Source organism: Typopeltis vanoorti, chromosome 7 (genome assembly GCF_054136105.1).
Source record: "Typopeltis vanoorti isolate ZY-2024b chromosome 7, IOZ_Tvanoo_1.0, whole genome shotgun sequence".
NCBI classification, from domain to species: Eukaryota; Metazoa; Arthropoda; class Arachnida; order Uropygi; family Thelyphonidae; genus Typopeltis; species Typopeltis vanoorti.
Genome location: NC_143555.1, coordinates 75,800,462 through 75,822,334, shown reverse-complemented (window position 1 = coordinate 75,822,334; position 21,873 = coordinate 75,800,462). Strand labels below are relative to the sequence as shown.

The window sequence follows — 21,873 nt, the reverse complement described above, 5'->3', positions numbered from 1 at the left end:
TTGTTAGTAGTTGAGAAAAGAACAAACACCAAATTAAATTGAACTGATGGTGTGATAGATTCATGAATATTGAGTATAAAATGTAATTGATGGAACTCGCACTTGAAATTATGAATAAAACCAAATACAACAGGATTTTTATTCTGAGACTTCACAAGACTGAATTCTTATTCAGATATTTTGTAAAACATTTGTTTAAAATGTGTGGAGCCATTTGATATCCAGATTATGTAAATAGCAAAATAGAAATAATCTCATTTGTTATATCACTTGCGAATAATTAAACTAGTTCAGATTTGCCTATTGAGAAGAAGAAAAGGCTATTTCAATGAATTCAGCTATCAAATAGTTTCATGTAAGTAAAATTTTCTAAAATGACAACTGCATCCGAATCACTCTTGATTGCTGTGAGTTTGCAAATTATAACATAGTCGACTCTTACTATAACAGACTCGTAGGGACCGCAGGAACAGTTTTATAGTGTGGAGGTTACCAAACTTCTTGCTAAAGTGAAACCCCAAAAGCAAGCAAATTTTTTTTGCGGATCTCTCACAACTCAGTCTTTAAAGGAAACATGAAAAAAAGGATGAAATTAATAAACACTCATCAACTCATAATATAATGCTCTGTAAATTAAAAAAAAAAGATTAAGTTCATTTTAATGACTACAGTACAGTTGTTTTGAACTGCAGAGTTTTTCAAAGTCTGGTATGATGGATGTAACTTGTAGCATCATATCGTTGATTCATTAATTAAAAAAAAAATGAATGTTTGTGAACAAGATTTGTGGAGTGCTAGAATTTCAGTTGTGGAGCTCGCTTTGGGAAACCCTGTTATAGTAGATAGTTCTTTTAACATAGCATTATACAAGCTTCAGCTGAACATCTAGAAGAAGAATAAATCCAAAGTTAGAAGAATTGAAGATAGGAACCATCAATATAAAAGAGTATTAATGGAAAGGAAATTGAACTTGCAGAAGAATTGGAAAAGTATACCACGTGGAAATAATTAGCATCACTGAGACAAATTAGACAAAAACAGGCGAGATCTTACTAAATAAGTATAGGATGTTATATTCAGGAAATAATGATCAAGGAAAGGAAGGAGGTAGCGATAGCATTCAACACTAAATATGAAGATAAACTTCTTGATTGGAAGGTAGTTTCAAGTAGAGTTATGTGGGCAAACTTCAAAATGGGGAGATGGACAATGAAACATATTGCCTATGGTTATATAAAGAAAATGGAAAAAAGTGCATTGTTTGAGATCTAAACTGAAAATGTTTAGATAGTAGGAAATGAATCCCATCAGACATATAGGAATGTTTTGGGAAAATTTGGAGAAATGGGCAAAGCTAATAATAATAGTTGAGTATTTGCTGGATTTCTGTTTTGGACATAACTAGTCATTACTAACACGATTTTCAGCATAAATATGTGCACAAGTTCATGTGGAAAGAAGATACAAAAAATAGGAAAAGCCTCATTAACTAGGTCACTGTTGATGATATCTTCATGCTGGTTCAAATTAAAAGAATGCAGAGGATTTGAAATCACACCAGATAACATCATTGGTGAGAGTTTATCTTACTATGGACAAACAGAAAGATTTATACATAAACATAATTCTGAACATTATGACCACATGTCTTATCAAACCTCACAAATCTAAACTTGCACAACATTAAATTGAAAACACTAACCACAGGATCCAATGGCAAAATGCTAAGCAGCTACATAATCTATATATAAACATAAATGTTTAGATAAAATGCTGAAGCCTTACTTCATAGACCTAATCTTAATTGAAATGACTCTCACTATTCTGTTCCAAAAGTTTTGGAAATTTATCCTCAGTTGTATTAAATTTATCTGCATAATTATAATTTAATTAATTTTAATTTCAGCCCTTTAGGTTTAATCCATGAACATGTGACTGTATACGTAGAGGGATCTCAATTTAAACGTGACCATTTTTGAATTCAGTTATTATTGTTCGATAATTATACTGATGATATCTTATAATAAGATGAAATATTTACATAATAAAGTTATTCTATATAATTATAGAATAAATATAAAATATACGTGTTATTCTATAATTATAAGTTAAACTTGGTTTGATACCATCTTATATACAGCTAATTTAGTGTTTTGACTGATTTCTTTTTTATTCCATACAAATTTATTTAGCTTACTTCCTACCATATCAGCTTTACTAATTCTGTTGTCTATTTCCATATTTAATTTACAGTGTTCACTAAAAATTGTGTCTAAATAAATGAGATGTTTTACTTGTTCTATAGTTTTGTCAATCAGGTGAACATCTGAATGATTTACTGCCTATTTTCATTGTCCTGTGTGTTTTTATTGTTGATTTTCATACAAATTTATTAAAAGAGTTATTCAATTTAGTCAGGGAATCTTGCAGAGACTGTTACTGGATTTATTCAATAGCATAACATCTGCAGAAAGTAAAGATCTAAGATTAACATAACCCTTGTCACATACCTGATGTGACATCAAACCATCTTCCTTTATTTCCTTCAATTCTAACTTCTGACTTACAGCTTAAATAGAGACTATGTATTACTCGATATAATGTCCCATTTACACCATATAACCTTTTCATTTTGAAGAGCTTTTCGCTTGGCACCTTTTCATATCTTTTCCAGATCAACAAAACTTAAATACAAATCTTTGTTATATTCCCAATATTTCTCAACAATTTGTCTTAAAGTGAAAACAAATCTGATCCTGACAACCTCTGTTTGGCCTGAATACAGCTTGTTTTTCACCAAGATTCCCTTCCACAATTTTTCTTAGCCATTTTTCAAGTATATTTGCATAAATCTTATGAGGAACACTCAGTAGAGAAATGCCTCTGGAATTCTTGCATTCAGTTTTATTTCCCTTTTTATAAATGAGTACTATGAGATCTCTGCTCCAATCATCTGGAATTCAACCAGGTCTTCTGAATTATGCAATTCAGCCACTGTAAAACTTTTATATCTCCTTATTTGAGCATTTATGGTCAAATTTCATTTACTCTAGCTACCTTTCCATATTTCAGATTTGTGATGATTTTCTATTTGAATTATGGATATGTATTCTTGTTTGGAGTTTCTACTACTGTGCTGACACTGCTTGTTTCATTTAGCAATCTTTCAAAGTAGGGATGCTTAAGGGTCAAAGCTATATAACTGAGAGGAGACCTCCACATAGCCTTCAAAGGAATGCAGAGAACTGACCAGGGCTTCTGACCTAATGTCCAATCCTCACCTTCTTGTGGTGCACCCCTTTAGGTATTTACCTGGATACTGAACGGACAACGATGGGCTAGCAATTTGGGATTTAGCCAACCAAATTATATTCTTATTGGCTTAACAAAAATTTCAATTGATGGTACAACATGACAGAATTTCATGCTAGCTGGGGGGCGTCATCCGGTTAAACAAGGCCTCCAGGGAACCAAGGCACACAGCAAAAAGTCAGCTACTGGAACAAATCGTAAAGCCCACTCCAACTCAACATCACCAGAGTTCAAGATCGGTACTATCAACATAAGAAGCGTGAATGGCAAAGAAATGTAGCTAGCTGACTAATTGGATAAGTAACAGATCGACATTTTAGGGGTGACTGAAATAAAAAAGGCAAAAACTGGTGAGATCTTTCTGAGCAATAAATACAAAACGTTATTTTCAGGCAATGACAATCAAGGAAAAGGAGGAGTAACCATAGTATTCAATACTAAATACGAGGCTAATCTTCTTGAATAGCAGGCCGTCTCAAGTAGAGTGATGTAGGCAAATATCAGAATGAGGAATTGGACAATGAGACTTATTTGTGCCTATGGTCCCACAGAAGGTTCTACTAAGGTAGAAGTGGAAGAATTTTTTGATGCTTTAGAGAAAGAAACTGACACACACAAACAAAAGGAAAGTTGGTCTTATTGGGGATCTAAACAGCAGAGTAGGAAATGATTGTGAGACATACAGAAATATTTTGGGAAAATTTGGAGAAAAAAGCAAAACTAATAATAATGGCAAATACCTGTTGGATTTCTGCTCAAGACATGGACTGGTTATTATTAACACCATGTTCCAATATAAAAATGTGAATGAATTCCCATAGAAGAGGCAAGGAATAAGAAAAGTCTCACCGACTATGTTATTTTTGACAGTGATGTTTTCTTCCTGGTGCAGGACACCAGAGTGTACAGAGGATTTGAAATTGGAAGTGATCATTATTTAGTCTTGAGCAGGAGAAAATTGAATTTCATATTGAAAAGAATAACATGTAAGAAAGTTTTAAAGAGAATGAAAGTTGAGCAGCTCTCATACGTGAACTGTAGACTAAAATACACAAAGATTATTGAAGAAAAAATGAAAGAGTTTGAGAACAGGAACCAAACTTGAAGATTCAGTCAGAGGCATGTGGTGAGGTTGTCTGCAAGGATAGAAAAACCAATACTCCGTGGTGGGCACAGGAAGTTAGAGGCAGTGAAGGACAAGAAGAACACATATCAAAAGCTCCTGGCAAATAAGTCAGCTTGTGCTCTTTGAGAATACAGACAGAGACAAATGTAAGAAAGCTAAACACTGTGTAAAACTGGTTGACCAAAAGTCATGGTAAGACTTTGGATATTGATACTGTAAAAGGAATTAGATATGATAAAGGTGACATGAAAACAGGAGAAATTGATATCCTCGATGTATGGATGACATACATCAAGGATATCAGTGATGACAGCACAGTGGAAAAAAAAATACTGACCAGGCATGCATTTTGGAATACACATCCATACTTGAAGTAGAAAAAGCCTGAAATGTGGAAAGGTAACAGGAGTAGATGATATTTGACCAGAAATGCAGAAGTATGGAGGTATAAAAGTCTTACAGTGGCTGCATTGCATAGTTCAGAATGCTTTGGACAGAGGGAAGAATTCCAGATGATTGGAGTAGAGCTCTCTCATAGTACTCATATGTAAAAAGGGAAATACAACTAAATGTGAGAATTACAGAGGTATTTCATTATTGAGTATTGCTGGTAAGATATATGCAAGTATACTTGAGAAACAGTTGAGAAAGATTGTGAAAGAGAAGCTTGGTGAAGAACAAGCTGGATTCAGACCAAATAGAGGCTGTCAAGATCAGATTTTCACTTTACGACAGATAGTTGAGAAATCATGGGAATATAACAAAGATCTGTATTTAAGTTTTGTAGATCTGGAAAAGGCATATGACAAAGTGCCAAGAGAGAAGCTATTCAAAATGCTACAGTTATATGGTGTCAATGAGGCATTATATCAAGCAATACTTAGTCTTTATTTGAGTTGTAAGTCAGCAGTTAGAATTGAAGTACAGGAAGATGGTTTAATGTTAAATCTGGTGTGAGACAAGGATGTACACTATCCTCTCTCTTATTCCTTATCTATATGGATCACATTATGAAGGAAAGTGGTATGAAACCTGATATCAAAATTGAAGATGTTAATCCCAGCTCTTTGCTTTATGTGGATGGTGTTATACTTCTAAATAAATCTGCTACAAGTCTGCAAGATTCCCTGACTAAATTGAATAACTGTTGTAATAGTTATGGTATGAAGGTTAGCATTAAAAAGACAAAGACAATGAAAATAGGCAGAAATATTGAAAATATCAACTGCATTGTGAATAGAGAACCTATAGAACAAGTAAAACATTTCAGCTACTTAGGCATGATTTTTAGCAAAGATGGTAAATTAAATATGGAAATAAACAACGAATTAACAAAGCTGGTATGGTATTAAGTCAACTGAATAAATTTATATGGAATAAGAAAGAAATTAGCTGTATACAAGACAGTTGAAACCAATTTTAACTTATGGATCTCATAGCTGGGTTAGAAGTAAAACACTTGACCAAAGACTAGAGACTGCAGATATGAGAGTCCTGAGAAAGATTAGGGGTATGAACAGATAGCATCAATGGGAATATCATATTAAAAACACGTACATTAGGAAAGAACTTGATATTGTCAGCATCCAGGAATGCATTAGCAGAGCTAATCTCAGGTGGTATGGTCACTTAAGCAGAATGGGAGAGGAAAGATTAGCACAACAAGTGTTTTCTGGCAGGTTGGCTGGAAAAACATCTAGAGGAAGACCAAGATATAGGTGGATTGATACAGTAAAAAGTGCCTTAGAAGACAAATATAAGACATTATATTGGAGTCTTGATAAGTAACAGACTGATTTGGAGGAAAATTGTAGATAGCAAGTCAGTAATGGTGTAAATTTTTCATGTAGTACTATCATATCCTGTACATCCCTTGAGGGTATACATCAGAAATTTGATGATGATGATTCTTCAAAGTAATTACTCTAGAAATCTAGAATATCAATCTTCAATTTCCATATCACCTTTATCATCTCTGATTTCTTTTACAGTACTTTTTTGTCCATTTCTGAGTTTTTTTTCAGGTCTCCAGAATATTTTGCCACCTTCCTGATATTTATTTTCTGTGTTCTTGCCAAACTCTTCCAATGACTTGTTTACACAGTACTTTGCTTTCTTGCATTTTTTTCTGCATTCTATAAGAGCAGAGGTTGACATACTTGCCAGGAACTTTTGATATGCTTTCTTCTTTTCATTTTCTGGCTCTAACTTCATGAGTCACCATGGAGTTTTGATTTTTCTATCCATACAGACAGCCTCACCATGTTTTTCTGTCTGAATTGATCTGTGTTTTCTTCAGGGTGGGCCACTGAATCTTTATGGTTTTTTCTTGTGTTCAGATTCTTTCATTGTTTTTTTTTCTTCAATGATGTTTGTGTATTTCAGTCTAAAGTTCACCTCTGAAAGCTGCTCAAACTTTATTCATTTTAAAACTTTTTACACACCTTTTCAATATGAAAATTCAATTTTATCCAGCTCAAAACTAAATATTGATCACTTCCTATTTCTGATCCTCTGTATACTCTTGTGTTCTGAACCAGTGGGAAAACACTATCAACTAAAACATAATTGAGCCTGTTGGCTCTTATTTCAGTAAAAATAATCGAGCCTTTTTTTTATTTCTTGCACCTTCTCTCCATCTGAATTTGTGCACATTTTTATGCTGGAACATGGTGTTAATAATAACTAATCCATCTCCTGAACAGAAATCCACCAGGCATTGATCATTGTTATTAGCTTTGCACTTTTCTCCAAATTTTCCCAAAACATTTCTATGTTTAGTAATCATTTCCTAATCTACTGTTTAGATCTTCAACAAGGACCAACTTTTCTGTTTTCATTGAGCCTGTTTCTTTCTCTAATGCCTCAAAAATTTATTCCATTTCTTCTGTAGAACCTTCTGTGGGACCATTGCCACATAATTCTAAATGTCCAGTTCTGCATTCTGACGTCATTCTACTTGATATCACCTGTCATTCAAGAAGATTAATCATTGTATTTAGTGTTGTCATATTGTTATTGCCTGAATATAATATTTTATATTTCTTGCTTAGAAAGATTTCATCTGTTTTTGTTTCACTGACACCATTACTCATTCTGCTGGTTACATTTCTTTTCCATTGATGCTTCTTATGTTGATAGTACCAATCTTGAACTCTGCTGATGTTGATTTGGAATGTGTTTGAATGATTTGTTCTTCCAGTAGCTGACTTTTTGCTGTTCATTCCGGTTCCCTGACAAAAACAGCAGGGGTTTTGTTTAACCAGGCAATGTCTCAGCTAGCATGAAATTCTGTCATGTTCTAACATCATTTAAATTTTTTTTTTTTTAGTCTGGAAATCCTGCTCTAGAGACCAAACTTGGAACTTCAAGCCACTTCAGATTTCCAATAAGTGAAGCAGCGGAAATCTGAAGTGGGTGTTGAAATTCATCTCCCACCTAAAGACAAAATAAACATCCATGCTCACGGCAAGATTCAAACCTGCAACCTGTTGGTTGGAGAGCCGAGCGTACTAACCACTTTGCCAATCAGGCCAGTTTGCAAGATTTCTATTAAATAGCTGGGTCTCTCTCCAATCTTTAACACATTACCTTATAACTCATGCAAAATTTCTGCTTTACTGATATCTAGACTACTTTTATTGATATCTTATTACTCTGAATACATCCTCTTTATGCATTTCTAAATCTTTAACTCTTCCCATTATCTAGAGTAAAACTAGCTTTGCTAGGATGAAATATCCTATTATAACATGATTAATCAGCTCCACTCTGTCACTTGCATTGGTCACTAAATCATTATTTCGATCTAACAAAGCCATTTCATCAGCAATCACAGCACATAAGGAAAGAATTCCTAGTATTTTCCTTGTCTTGCATGCTAGACCCCTCTTGTATTTCACTTTCTTTACTACACTAGTCACTTTCCTAGCTTGAGTCTGTATTCCTCGTGTAACTGTTTTCTTCATCAAGTTTGATTTTCTTAGCGATGCACTTGACTCTAAATTGCTTTCACTTATTGCATGCCATCTCCAATGCACTGCTGATCCTTCTTCCTTCTAGTACCATTCATCCATCATGGAACTGCTCCATGCTGGTTGCTATGATTATTATTGTGAAAGTTTAATGATTTTGTTAATTTTTTTAAGGGGGAGAGGAGATTTAAAGGTTGCATTCAGGTTGTGTGTAGCATTCTGTTTTTACATATGATTACAGAATTTTCAGTCATATTTTGAGACTATTGTCAGTGCTTAGATATATTTAGAGAAAATAGAATTTAAAATTATCTCTTGTGTTAAAATATGTTAAATGAAGGAAGGCAAGTTTGATCTGCAACCATTAGAGCTAAATATTTTTTTAGCAATAGTAATTTCTTTCATTTTCTTCAAATTCTAATAGTTAGATGAAACTTGCCTCCTTCTTTTAATATCATATATACTAACATGTACGATGATTTTCATTTGTTACTGCTTTATTTTCTCTTTAACTGTAAGCATTTACAGTGGTCATGAAACATGATAAAAAAATACTGCAGTCATTAAATATTTTATTATCAATGTCAGTGAATCCATCTTCTTTACTTTTCTTGTCATGTATACTGCTTACATATCTATTTCAGATTGCTAGTTTTTTGGATAGTTGTAAGAGTTATCCATGTATTGATCAATATATGATTTATGCTAAAGCAACTCAGGCTATGAGGCCAGTGTGTTAATTGCATGTGTTCTCATGGCTCTAATTCCACATATAATCCCCTTTTAACTGAAAATTCCACACGTTTAGCTACCTCCCAGGTCAATACTATATGATATTCTCACCAACTGGTGGTAATATGGTCATATGAGTTATAGACCAATTCTCTGATACAGTTACTAGATTTAATACTCTCAAACCCCTAGTACATTCGATCATGTTGCTTTAGGTAATTAATCCTTAGTAACTGCATAAATTCCATTTCCTTCCTTCCATGTGTCCTTTCTTAATCTATGTTCTCATAGTTGAAGTACCCATAATAATTGCCCACCATCCACTCAATAAGTCTGTTTGCTAATGCACACTGTTCCCATCATCCTTTACATCCTAGTCTATAGAAGCAGCAAACTGTATATTTTATTCTGCTGGCCTCTTTCACACCAGATGGCTTCAAATGTGCTATTTTCACTGGCTTACAGTTGAACTACTACTCTCTTTGGTTGCAGTTTATTGGCTATCATCAATAATACTACCCTCCCCATTATTCCCTCTCTATTTTTCCTGAGGATACAATACCCTTCACATTCTGTCCTACTATCATCTTCTGTCAGCCATTTCTTGCTGATTAATGCCAATAACATTGTTGGAAGTTTTTTCCCACTTGGTTAGACTATAATAAATTTAGTTTAATCCTTTATCCAAGTGTAAGCAAACAAAGTTTGTGCCTGAAGTATCTTCAGGACTGAGCAACTCATGGTAAAGGTGGACTAAGCTCTCATCACTTGTCTTAGTATCTCCCATAATGCAAAGCACATCTCCTTGCAGACATGTATACTGCTATGCATTAAGGAAGGGGCCACTACCCAGACTGGTTTCGACCTTTATTGAGGTCTTGTCAGTGGGAGCCAGACCCAGAGGTGGTGCTTTGCATTATGGGAGATACTAAGACAAGTGATGAGAGCTTAGTCTACCTTTACCATGAATTGCCTCAGTCCTGAAGATACTTCAGGTGCAAACTTTGTTTGCTTACACTTGGATAAAGGATTAAACTAAATTTATTATAATGCCAATAACCTTTGATCAGAATGAACTTACTAATGCAGAAAACTCCTCCCCCCTTGTTCCAAATGTTCCTTGCATTAGTGTATGTAAATTGTAATAGCCTCTTGGGTCTGAGCTTCTGTCTTTAAGCTTTATACTAACTATCTCATTCTTGTGCAGAAATTTTAGGCATTTTCTGCACATTCTTCCACTTAACTGCCTCACTGGTATCTGTGTAACAACTTCCTGATTTCTCTAGCTCTAGTTTCCCCGAGTATGCACATTCACTTTCATTTCATTCAATAACACTTTACTCCAGACTCTGAACACCAAATCCATTCAAATGCAAACCATCCTTCTTGTATAAGTCCTTCTGTCTATCAACTCACTTCACATATCCACATCATTCCTCCTGCATAACCTATTCATTGACTCATTTGCTATTATAACCCTCCTGCTCAGCTCCTCTCTCTCATACCACAGCAACAGACACTCAATATCTTAATTCCTTCATTTCTTTTGCTACTTTCAGCAACTTATGTCTTCCCTCATACTGTACTTTTCTCCTTTCAAATCATTTGTTCCATTCAAAACAATCAACTCTTCCACTTTACCCTTTTGCATTGTAATAGCCTTGCTGACATTAATTTTTGCACCTGGGAAGTTCAATTTTGATACTTGATCAACAATGATATCTCTTATGATAGAATCACCATACAAGACTTTCTTCTTACTTTTTCCTTTTCTCTTAGCCAAGTATTCCTTTCTCTTTTCTCATACTTATTTCTTTCTCTTCTTGTCTGAACCCCTCGCCAGACATTTCTGCATTTACTCCAGCTCATGCTTTGGCTGTATATAACTTCGCATAACCACACTATCTTCCTCATTATGCCAACTCTTCATTCTTTACATCTGTCATACTACTATTCTACCACTATTCTTTCAATCAACACTTTTACTCCTCTTCAATCCTGTCTTCTATTACATCACACACACAAACACGCACACACTTTCACATTCTCTGTTCTGTCCATTGCTTCAGTCTCTTGACCTGATCTGCACATCTAATGCTTGCTTTCATAGCATTTTTGGAACACTCTTCCATCACTATCGCTTTCAAACTAAAGTCCATTCACTTTAGGTAATGAGTGCATCTCACAGACATTGCACTGAACAAAGTCCCTCTGGTTGAATTCCTTAAATAGTGATGCCTTGGATGCCATTGTTCTGCTTTTCATTTGTGCCATGTGCTACATTATATAACTTACTTTGCAGATAAGAGATTAGATAAATTTTGCAATGAACACCCTGAGAATTTCATTTCTTCTTTCCAATTTTATCAGTAAATTTTCTTTTAGAAAAGGTCACTTACTAAAGAACCTGTTGTAACTTTAGTAACTACTTCATGAATTATTTAATATTTGTAACAAATCTTAATATTTATGCCTGTTGTTCTCATCTTCCCTTCTGGGTTTGGCTCAATGGCCTGTCATAGTCGAGGATAAAAAACCCAAGTTTCTTGGAGAAAAAAACCTTGCCATTCCTCATATAAGATTAGTTAACTCGTCTTCATTTGAAAATTCCAAAAGGTTCTTTGTGTCCTAGACTGGATTCAAACCTGGTCTTTCAATGAACACATGGATTGATAAAGCCAAAGGGCATTATCAATCCATGTGCTAAGGCTTAAGTACTGGGAGGACATCAGGTTTAATGAAATATTTACAGCACTAGGAAAGGATTAAAAATTAATTTTAATGCTTCCAATATTTTGTCTCAGTCACTGAGACATCTTCAGGGATTACGAATAACACTTGTAACACATACAAAGACAACACAATACTAAATGAACACCTGGGTGACTAAAGTCCTATCTCGGTGATGCACCTTCTATGGGTGTTTGTAGGTGACCAAAGATGTAAAGTGGGACCTCTGACAATTATTGTTTCCCAAATTTTGTGAAGTTTTATGCATCTGTATTTATTTAAATTCGGTTGATTTCTGAGTGCCCCTGCAGATTCTAAAAACAATATTTCCTTTTTAAATTTACTATGGTGAATCATAGTGGTTTTCTTCCAGAAGATCCTGTGAGTTGTATCCAATACCTGGTCTGCAAGGCCAGATTGACCATAATCTATATGAATTCTATATAAGACATTGGAGACTCACAGTAAGTGGTTATATCCCAATAAACAAATGCACTAATATATACACAATACTGTTTGCAGATGATCAGGCTATACCTGCAACCTCTGAAACTGATCTGCAATACTCTGTCCATCATCTTAATCTCTAATAGTAAAAAAAAAAATATGGAAATTTCAGAAGAGAAGACCAAGGTACTTACCTTTAAGGGAAGAGAACCAATAAAAAGTAAAATCTATTTAGACAATACAATTATTGAACAAGTCAGCTCTTTCAAATACCTTGGATATCACCTAACCATGTCGCCGTTATCATCTTCCTACTACTATTAGGCTTCAGGGCCTATGAAAAAGACATAGAAATGAAAATTACAAATTTCAATAGAACTTTAAATATTATAAATCAAGTTTATAAATCCTCAAAGGTACAAAAACATATTCGGATTAGAACTTACAAAACATTGGCAAGACCAGTGATGACTTATGGAAGTGAGGCATGAATGATCAGAAAGGGAGATGAAAGAAGAATAACTGCAGTAGAAATAGATTTACGAGGAAAACCACAGGATACACCTTGTTAGATCATTAAAGAAATTATGGAAGAAATGAATGAACAACCAATACTAGAATATATCTGCGGCTATAGATGGAAATAGAAACAGCACATTGAAAGAATGGACAATAGTAGAATCACCAAACAGATCCTTGAATGCAAACCTGTGGGGAAGAGATCAGTTGGAAGATGGTATAAAAGATGGAATGAGACCGTTACAAGTCTCGAGGCCTAATACAAGGTAGGAAGATGATGGGTCTGCAAGGCCAGATTGACGACGATCATGATTGAAAAAAACGAGCCATAGACTAACCCCCCCCTCACCAAACCTTCTAATTGGCTAAGGTATATAGGTGATGTGTTCTCTTTTGTCCTCATGGTGACATATTAGACTCCTTCCTCAGTCACCCTAATAATCTACATCCAAGAATCCAGTTTACAATGGAAAAGGAAAATAACAATAGTCTACCTTTCCTTAGACACCTTAGCAGCATGCCTTCCTAATGGTAACCTTTTCTTCACTGTACATAGAAAAACCCACTTGAACATGTAGTTGCATTCACAAACTTTCTCACAACCCCTCTCAATATGGCATTATTAAAACTCTAACTTGTAGAGCCTATAATCTTTGTTCCATAAATTAAAGTTGCCAAGAACTTATTTTCTTGGTTTAATCCTTTATCCAGGTGTAAGCAAACAATATTTGTTCATGAAATAACTTCACAGCTGAGCTATTTGTATATAGAGGCTAATGAATTCACATCACTTGCCTTAGTATCTCATAATGCAAAGCTCATATCCTTACAGACACTATAATGTTATGCATTATGGGAAGGGTCACTATGCATACTGGTTTCAACCTTTATTGAGGTCTTGTCAGACCCAGAAGTGATACTAAGGCTGAAGTAATGCAGAGGTCATATTTCCATATACAAGTAGACAAAATGTGTCACATCCTCACCGTTCAACTCCTCATTCCATGCTATGGCGCCAAGCTGTCCCCTAAGCTTGTCAATCACCAGCGTTATAATTCCCCAGATATGCTTTCCTCACAGAAGTCTTTATATGGCTAGCCACAACCCAGGTGATCACTTCATGATCACTCTCACCAACTAGAGGAAATGTATAATACTCCTCTCACAATTACATCCTCTGATGAAATGATCAGATCTAAAACTCTTGATTCTTGCTTGCCCTCCTTTACGTGCTGCCTGAGATAGTCATCTCTCAAGAACTCGAGAAATTCATTTTCCTTATTCCCAAATGCTATCTCTTCATTCCAATCTATACCGCCATAATTAAAATTACCAATAATAATTACCCTTTGTTTGTTCACTAATCCAAGATGTTTATACATTTCTTCATCACCCTCCACATTCCTTGGCCTATAGCAACATCCAGCTAAATATGTCTTCCTTTCAACATCCATGTTACACCACAGTGCCTCATAACCATCACCCCCCTCTTTTATGTCTAACTTATGTGGACATAATTTCCCTGTTATCATCAGCCCCCCCCCCCCCCATCCTTTCTATCCTTCCATTTCTATTCCTGTTAAATATCATCTTCGTTGAACCATATTTTACTTATGACAATGATTTTGGTGTGAATAAACTTAATCAGTGAAACCATTTCATCTCCCTTATTTCTGATACTTCTGGCATTTGTAAACAGTCATTCATTTTTAAGGCCATAACCAGTCTTATCCAAGGCACTTGTTGGTTGTGATTTCCCTCACCACACCTGTCCAGTCACTTTTATTACCACTTACCACATATCTGCTCAGTCTCAACTTTGCCATCCCACATCGCAATATATTCCATCTTCATACATACATTCACTGCCACTTTCAACATCCACTCTCCCTATGCCATGTCTCCCTGTCCTCCTGGGCTCCCTGTTTCCTTGTTTCTCTTGCATTTCCATTCTCTCTTAATCTCTCATGTTACTACTGTTTCCACTGCCAAGCACATGTCTTTTCAATACCACCCTCCTGATATTTCACTTCATCTCTTGCTTCTGATCACTTGCACGCATCACACACTGTTCTTCCATCTAGCAGCACTTTCTCCAGTGCACTCCCTTTAAAGCCATTCAAATGCAAACCATCATGGCTGTATAATTCCATTCTTTCTTAAAACACATGCCATACATCCACAAATTGTTCTCCATTCTCCTCACACAGCTCAGCTAACATACCATTCATGATTTTGGCTCTCTGTCTGAACTCATCATTGTCATACCTTGGCAGCATACTGACAACCAGATCTTCCTTAGTTTTTGCAATGAGAGGTGTATCATCTGCATATCTTACATTATTTATTTTTTCTGATACCAATCTTGATTCCAGCTGGATCTTTGTTTGTCAGCCATTCTCATAACATTTTCACTATAAATATTAAAAAGATAGAGCAACAGTATACAACCTTGCCACACCCTTTTTTTCACTCGAACACTGTATTTCTTCAAAAGACTGTTTTTACTTGAAACTTCTTGGTTATTATACAGCTTATTAAGAGAATTAGATTTTCAGGTATTCCTATTAATCTCATTACAATACACAGTCTGTTGTGATTCACACAATCAAAAGCTTTCTTATAATCAATAAAACAGATGAATACATCTTGAAATTCTCTTGTTCTTTCCATAATCCATCTCATGTTTGCTATTTGGTCTTTAGTTCCTCTACCTCTCCTAAAACCTGTCTGTTCTGGTTGCATCATTTGCCTATTCACATATGGCTCCAACTTTTGTTGGATCACTTTCAGCATAACTGTACTTGCATGTGAAATAAAAGCAATGGTTCTATAATTCTCACAATCTCTGGCATTTGATTTTTTGAGATTGGGATGAATACTGATGTTTTCCAATCTCCAGGCCAGTATATTTTCTTCCAAACTTATTGACAAATTTCAGTCAATATATTCGCCACTTCATCCTCAGCTGCTCTCAATAATTCCACTGCCACGCCGTCAGTTTCAGCTTTTCCTTTTGGCAGCTGTTCCATCGCTGATATCACTTCACTTTTCATTATCATGGATTCCTCAGTGAATTCTCTCCTTTTAAATTCCATTACAAAGAAAGGACTCCTTTCAAATTCTCCTTCAATATTATCTTTCTTGTACAAATTTTCTACATTCTCTTTCTATCTTTTTTTTTTTTCACTGCTGTTTCTTCCATCAGACATTTACTTGAATTACTTTTTACAACTCCTAATCTAGGGATAAACTTCCCTGTAACATCATTTATTTTTCTAAACAGATCTCTTGTTCTATCCATAATATTGCTTTCTTCAATTTCCTTGCACCTTTTGTTTAGATGTTTTTCCTTATCCTTCCTAGTCTGTCTTTGGAAATCTGCACTCAGTTGTCTAACCCTTTCTTTGTTTCTCTGAAGTTTAATTTTTCTTCTTTCCTCTGCTATTTGAATAGCTTCTTCTGACAGTCATTACAATCTTTCCTTCTCGTTGCTTTATTAAGTCTTCTTTGCTGCTTATGACCGTACATTTTGTTTCTTCCCATAGTTCTTCTAATTCTCTTCCTGTCTTTTCCAAACTTTGTAATTTCTTTCTAGCATTCTACTTTAAATGACATTCTACCTAATTTATAGGATATAAATCAAATCTGATACTGTCCTTTTTGTTTCTTCTTAGCCTTCATTTCAGTTTAAGTTCAGCTATCAATAATTCATGATCTGTTCAGTCTGCACCAGGTAGTGTTTTTCTGCTTGGATAGCATTCCTCCACCTAGCATTTCGCTGGCAACAATCTAATTATCTGATTTCTGTATTCTCTATTGGGTGAAGTCCATGTGCACAATCTTCTTTTATGTTGTTGGAAGCAAGTTTTTGCAATAAAACAACTGTTCTCAACACAAAACTCCAACATACTTTCTCATACTTCATTCCTCAGTTCTAAACCAAATTTTCCAGTGATTTCTTATTCTTCTTTTTCACCCAGTTTTGCATTCCAGGCACTAATATCAAAAGAATCTGTTTTATCAGTACTGTATACTAATTATTGCAAGCTGCTGTAAAATTCTTCTACTTCATCTTCGCTTGAATCTGTAGTGGGTGAACACACCTATATGAGTGTAACATTCACTGGGTATGCCTTTATTCTGATTAGAATTATTCTATTGGCCACTGGGTTGCAATCCAAAATGTATTTTCTGTATTCTCTTCTAACTGTAAATGCTTCTCCATTTCTTCGAAGGTTTTCATGTTTAGAGTGCTACATCATGAAATCATTACTATCAAAGTGACCCATTCCTGTCCATCTCAGTTCACTGATTCCTAACATCTTAACTTGAGTTATCATTTCTTTCTTCGTTTAGATTATATTTATATTAACTACTAAAAATTTTTATATTCTTGGTTTCATCCGTAGATACTTCAATGTGTACTTCAAGTTCATCAGTGAACTTCAATGTGTTCACTTTACTCAAATAGCCAGTTGTGAAGATTCTTTGTTATAAACTAATGTTTATAACAAACAAACAATAAAATGTGTATAAAAACAAGAATGTAATTTTTTTTTATTTTATTTTTATTTTTATTTATTGCCCAGTGTCTTCGTGGTACTAACTTCTGCTGATGAACTTCCATATAAACTGGCTGGGAAATCTAACATAGTTAAATCTAACAATGCGCACTTTTTTTTTTTTAGAATGTACTCTACATTATTTGCCACTTATCAACTTAAATCAGATGCTTGCTTCTTATTTTTTAGGAATGACAACATAAACTAAATGATCAATTATGAAAACTTTACCTATATTTCTGTATGTTATATTTTATTATTTTTATTATTATTGTGTGACACCTCCAGGGAGTCCAAAGACTCATCGAGGGGAGGGCACCTACTTCAGTGTTCACAAAACCATGTGCACACAGGCGCTTGCACTAAGCAAATGAGGCTGAAGAAAGGCAAATGAAATCAGTCCTATAGTCATGAAGGTGCTCCCTAGCAAGCTAAATTGGGATGTCTTGGCCATTGGGCTGACGATCTTAGAATGTAAGCTTCCCAAATTTGGGATAGTCTCATGAACCTAAATTTGTTGAGGTTTGGGAATCCTTGAATTCCTTGAATCAGCCTCACCACTGAAAAAGTTCCCAAACTTCAACAAATTTGGGTGCATGAGATTCCCCATATTTGGCTGAAATATAGGTAGTTATTAATTAAAGTTTTTATAATTAATAATTTAGTTTACATTGTCATTTCCTAAAAAATTAGAATTATGTCTAACCAGTGTATAAGGTTATCTTCAAAATTCAGATGCTTCTTGTTAGCTAGTTCCTAGAACTAGCTATCTATAATAAACTAGCTAACTTATAATGTGGGGGGTTTGTATTCTTGAATGAAAAACCAAATCTCAACAGCCTTAAGACCAGTTAACTCGATGTTGGAGGAGGAGATGACATGAAATTGAACAATTTTGAAGATACTTGACATGGAAAGAATAATTTCTTATATTAGATACAAGAAACTAATATGCTAATAACAGACAAGACATTTCAGGCCTTTCATGCCACTTTGCCTCTGCTAACCATCACATTGAGTGGGATAAGAGCCTTATGCCATACATAGAAGATAACTACCATTCAAGAACCTTTAAAGAAGCAGCTACAGTCGCCCATAAAACCTAAAACCTAAACAAGAATCAAGGTCTAATTTTACCAGAAATTTGGAAAACTTTTATCAGATCATTAAACATCAAAGAAATGAACTTTCATAACAATTACATCATGAGCCATAACGAATAAATCACGTTAACGAGACACGCACATTGTCACGCACAATACCAATTTTTTGTATGAATTAGAACCATCAGTTATAACCTAGTCTGTAACCTTTATTTTAGCTTACTAGTTTGTATTCCCTGAGGATGCCAATAGAAAAATTGGCGAAACATGTAGGAGGATAAAATAAAGCTACTTGACAAAGATTATATAAAAAAAGTGTAATAGTCTTATAAACTAATATGCTGTTAACCATACAGAATGCCACACTATTTAAATACAAAAGCAGAAACGAAAACAGTCATGCTCTATTGCCATTGCTGTATGTTTACTGGCTCCAGAGTCTATATATTTGTGTTTTATTAGTGTATCTTTAAGATTACATTACAAGATGAATAATGGTAATAATCAGTTTCATGAAGAGTATAAAGGACAAACTAGTAGAGTGACTGAGTAAGGAAAACAAAAGTGTATTATGAGCAGAAATTGTCAAATCAGGCAAAGGAAAATCATGGAGAGTTTTTTAGATATGTGGCAAGTAGAAGAAAGAGAATGATCATGGTAAAATGATGTTAATGGTTGAAAATGGTAGAATGGTAACTGCTGCAGAAGACATTGTTGAGGTATTCACTGATCAGTTTATAAGGGTGTTTCATCCTGATCAGGGTGGAATCATTAGGAATTTAAGTGTAGAGGACATAGGAGAGGAGATGGCTTAATTATGAGTGAGCAAGAGTTATTTGAGGAAAAAACCTCAATGTCAATAAGGCAATAGGATTCGATAACTTCACATGTCTTAAGGGAATGTTTCAGGGAATTGGTATGCCTGTTTAATAAGTCTTACAACAGCACAGGTTCCAAGGAAATGGAAAGAAGGTAAAATTGTTCCACTGTATAAAAGTGGTGATAAGGTTGTTGCATCAAATTATAAGGCCAATCTGTTTATCTGGAGTTGTGAAGGTACTAGAGAGAGAGAGATTGGTGAGAAGTAGGATATACAGAATTGGGTTGAAAACAGCAGTATTCTTTGTGGTTATCAGCATGGGTTTGTTAAGGGGGAGATCATGTTTTACTAACTTATGTACTAGAACAAGGTGACATACCTTAGACAGGGGAGATGCATATACAGTAGTGTACTTGGATTTTGCAGAAGCTTTTGATCGGCTCCCACATGACAAACTATTAAATAAATTGAAACAGATGATGGGATTGGATAACAGACTTCTGAGTTGGATTAGTGACTGGCTGCAAGATAGGTATAAGGAAGTTGTATATGGGGAGTGTGGTATCCTGTAAGAGGAAGGTCACTAGTGGTGTTCTGCAGGGATCAATTTTGGGATCATTGTTGTTCAGTTTGTATATTAATGATATTGGGTTGGGTTTGACTAGTGATATGCACTGTTTGCAGATGATGCAAAACTGGGAAGAGCAATGCAGAGTTAAGCAGATGTTATGGCTTTTGCAGGAACACTTGAGTAGATTGCATGAATGAATGGGCAGGTAAGTGGAACTATCAGTTCAGTGTTGCAAAGTGTAAGGTTTTGAAATTTGGCAATCGACGATTGGATGCAAAATATACACTTGGTGTGGAAACTTTAAAGGATGTTGAGGAAATGAGAGATCTGGGAGTGGTGTTGGACAAGGATCTGAAATTCAGAGCCACATTGCACAAGTTGTGAAGATGTCACATCGGATAATGGCAATGATACAGAGGACCCTGATATGTAGAAATAAAGAGGTCATCATGCCATTGTATAAGGCCTAGATCAGACCTCATATGGATTATTGTGCACAAATCTGGTCATTGGGTTTTCATGGGAATGAGGGAATGTTAGAAAGGGTCCAGAGAAGATTCACAAAGGTGGTCAGTGGTCTTTGGAAATATGGAGTACAAGGACAGATTAAGAGAAATTGCAAAATCTCATGAATAGGAGGAAGGGGGGGGGGTAGGATTGAGACATAGCAGTGAAGTGAGGAGCAGGTTTTTTTTGCATGGAGGGAGAGAGAGAGTGATAGGTGAGTGGAATACATGGCCTGAGTGTGTTTTGAATGTAGATCATTGAATCATTTTAAGGAGGCACAGTTGGATGAACATTGCATGCAATAATGTGTACCTCCCATGATGAATCTAACTGCATGGAGGTCGAATGTTAATAACATTTTGTTTTTTGATTCCAGCATAAAGCTTAATACCTAATTAAAAGGTATTGAATTATTAGAGCAGTACATTCTCTTTTGTAATCATGACAGATTACAGTTTTTAACATTCCACATTCAGTAACAGTATTTCATGTTAAAAATTATAACCTAACCTTGTATTTTTTGCATTAAAGCCAAAGTTAGACATCGTTTATAGCAGATTATAGAAATGAAATATCTAGACAGGAAGCTAGAGTAGACAATAAAAAGTCAGTTACGAAAACAGTCCAAAGGGAACCAAAGGTGGGAATTATCTCTTCTATTCTAAATCATCAAATGGAGAAGAGAAGTTAATAGACGAATTGCAAAAATACTATGTTGGCATAATAGATGCAAACATAGTATTTATAGAAAATAATTTTCAGGCAGTAGAAATAATTAGGGAGTTTAACACACAACAGTGAAAAACATGTAAGGTAGTTTCAAGTTGTGACAAGAAAAAACTTAAGTGATGTAAAAGATATGTTAATAAATATATTAGTTATTTATAATTTAGCTTTATTTTATGTGAAATTATTTGCTTGCTTTGCTGATGTTTGTTATTGCTAATAACAAAAAAAAAGTAAAATAAACTAAAAATAATAACAATAAACTAAAAGTTTTAGTTTATTGTTATTATTTTAGTTTATTTTCAAAATATATTAGTTTTCTTAAGGAATATTTTATATTAGATTGGTGGTAGCAGGAAGATTAATTCGCATTGTACTATTTCTTCGATTATATACGGAACATAAAAATGTAAAGAAAGGAGCTAGACAGTTGGTTTCACAGAACAAAAGAAGGTATCAGAAAGATGGATTTGATTTGGATCTTACATATGTTACAGGTAATGTTTTTTGTTTGAAGCAATTTGCTTTACCTTTTGCTTTTTAGTGATTATTAATATAAAGCTCTTTAAAAAAATATAAAACATTAATGCCAAAAACTGAAATATTATTTTAGAAAGATTTTCACTGCCATTAATAATGGTAAGTACCTACTAAAGTTCTCTTTAGGACATGAACTAGTCATTACCAATACCAGCTTTTTTTTGGGGGGGGGGATAGTATGCAATAGTATGGCATACTGGC

At 34.7% G+C, this 21,873-nt stretch overlaps 1 protein-coding gene across 3 annotated transcripts in view; it reads left to right on the top strand.

Moving 5' to 3' along the window:
* The window catches only part of LOC150104791 (phosphatidylinositol 3,4,5-trisphosphate 3-phosphatase TPTE2-like), a 332,531-nt gene that overhangs the window by 108,540 nt on the left and 202,118 nt on the right, over window positions 1-21,873 (top strand). For all 3 annotated transcript variants that reach the window (XM_090395969.1, XM_090395968.1, XM_090395967.1), the window contains exon 6: window positions 21,475-21,629. In XM_090395969.1, the coding sequence (XP_090252095.1) occupies window positions 21,475-21,629 (155 nt within the window). The remainder of the gene's footprint in view (window positions 1-21,474; window positions 21,630-21,873) is intronic.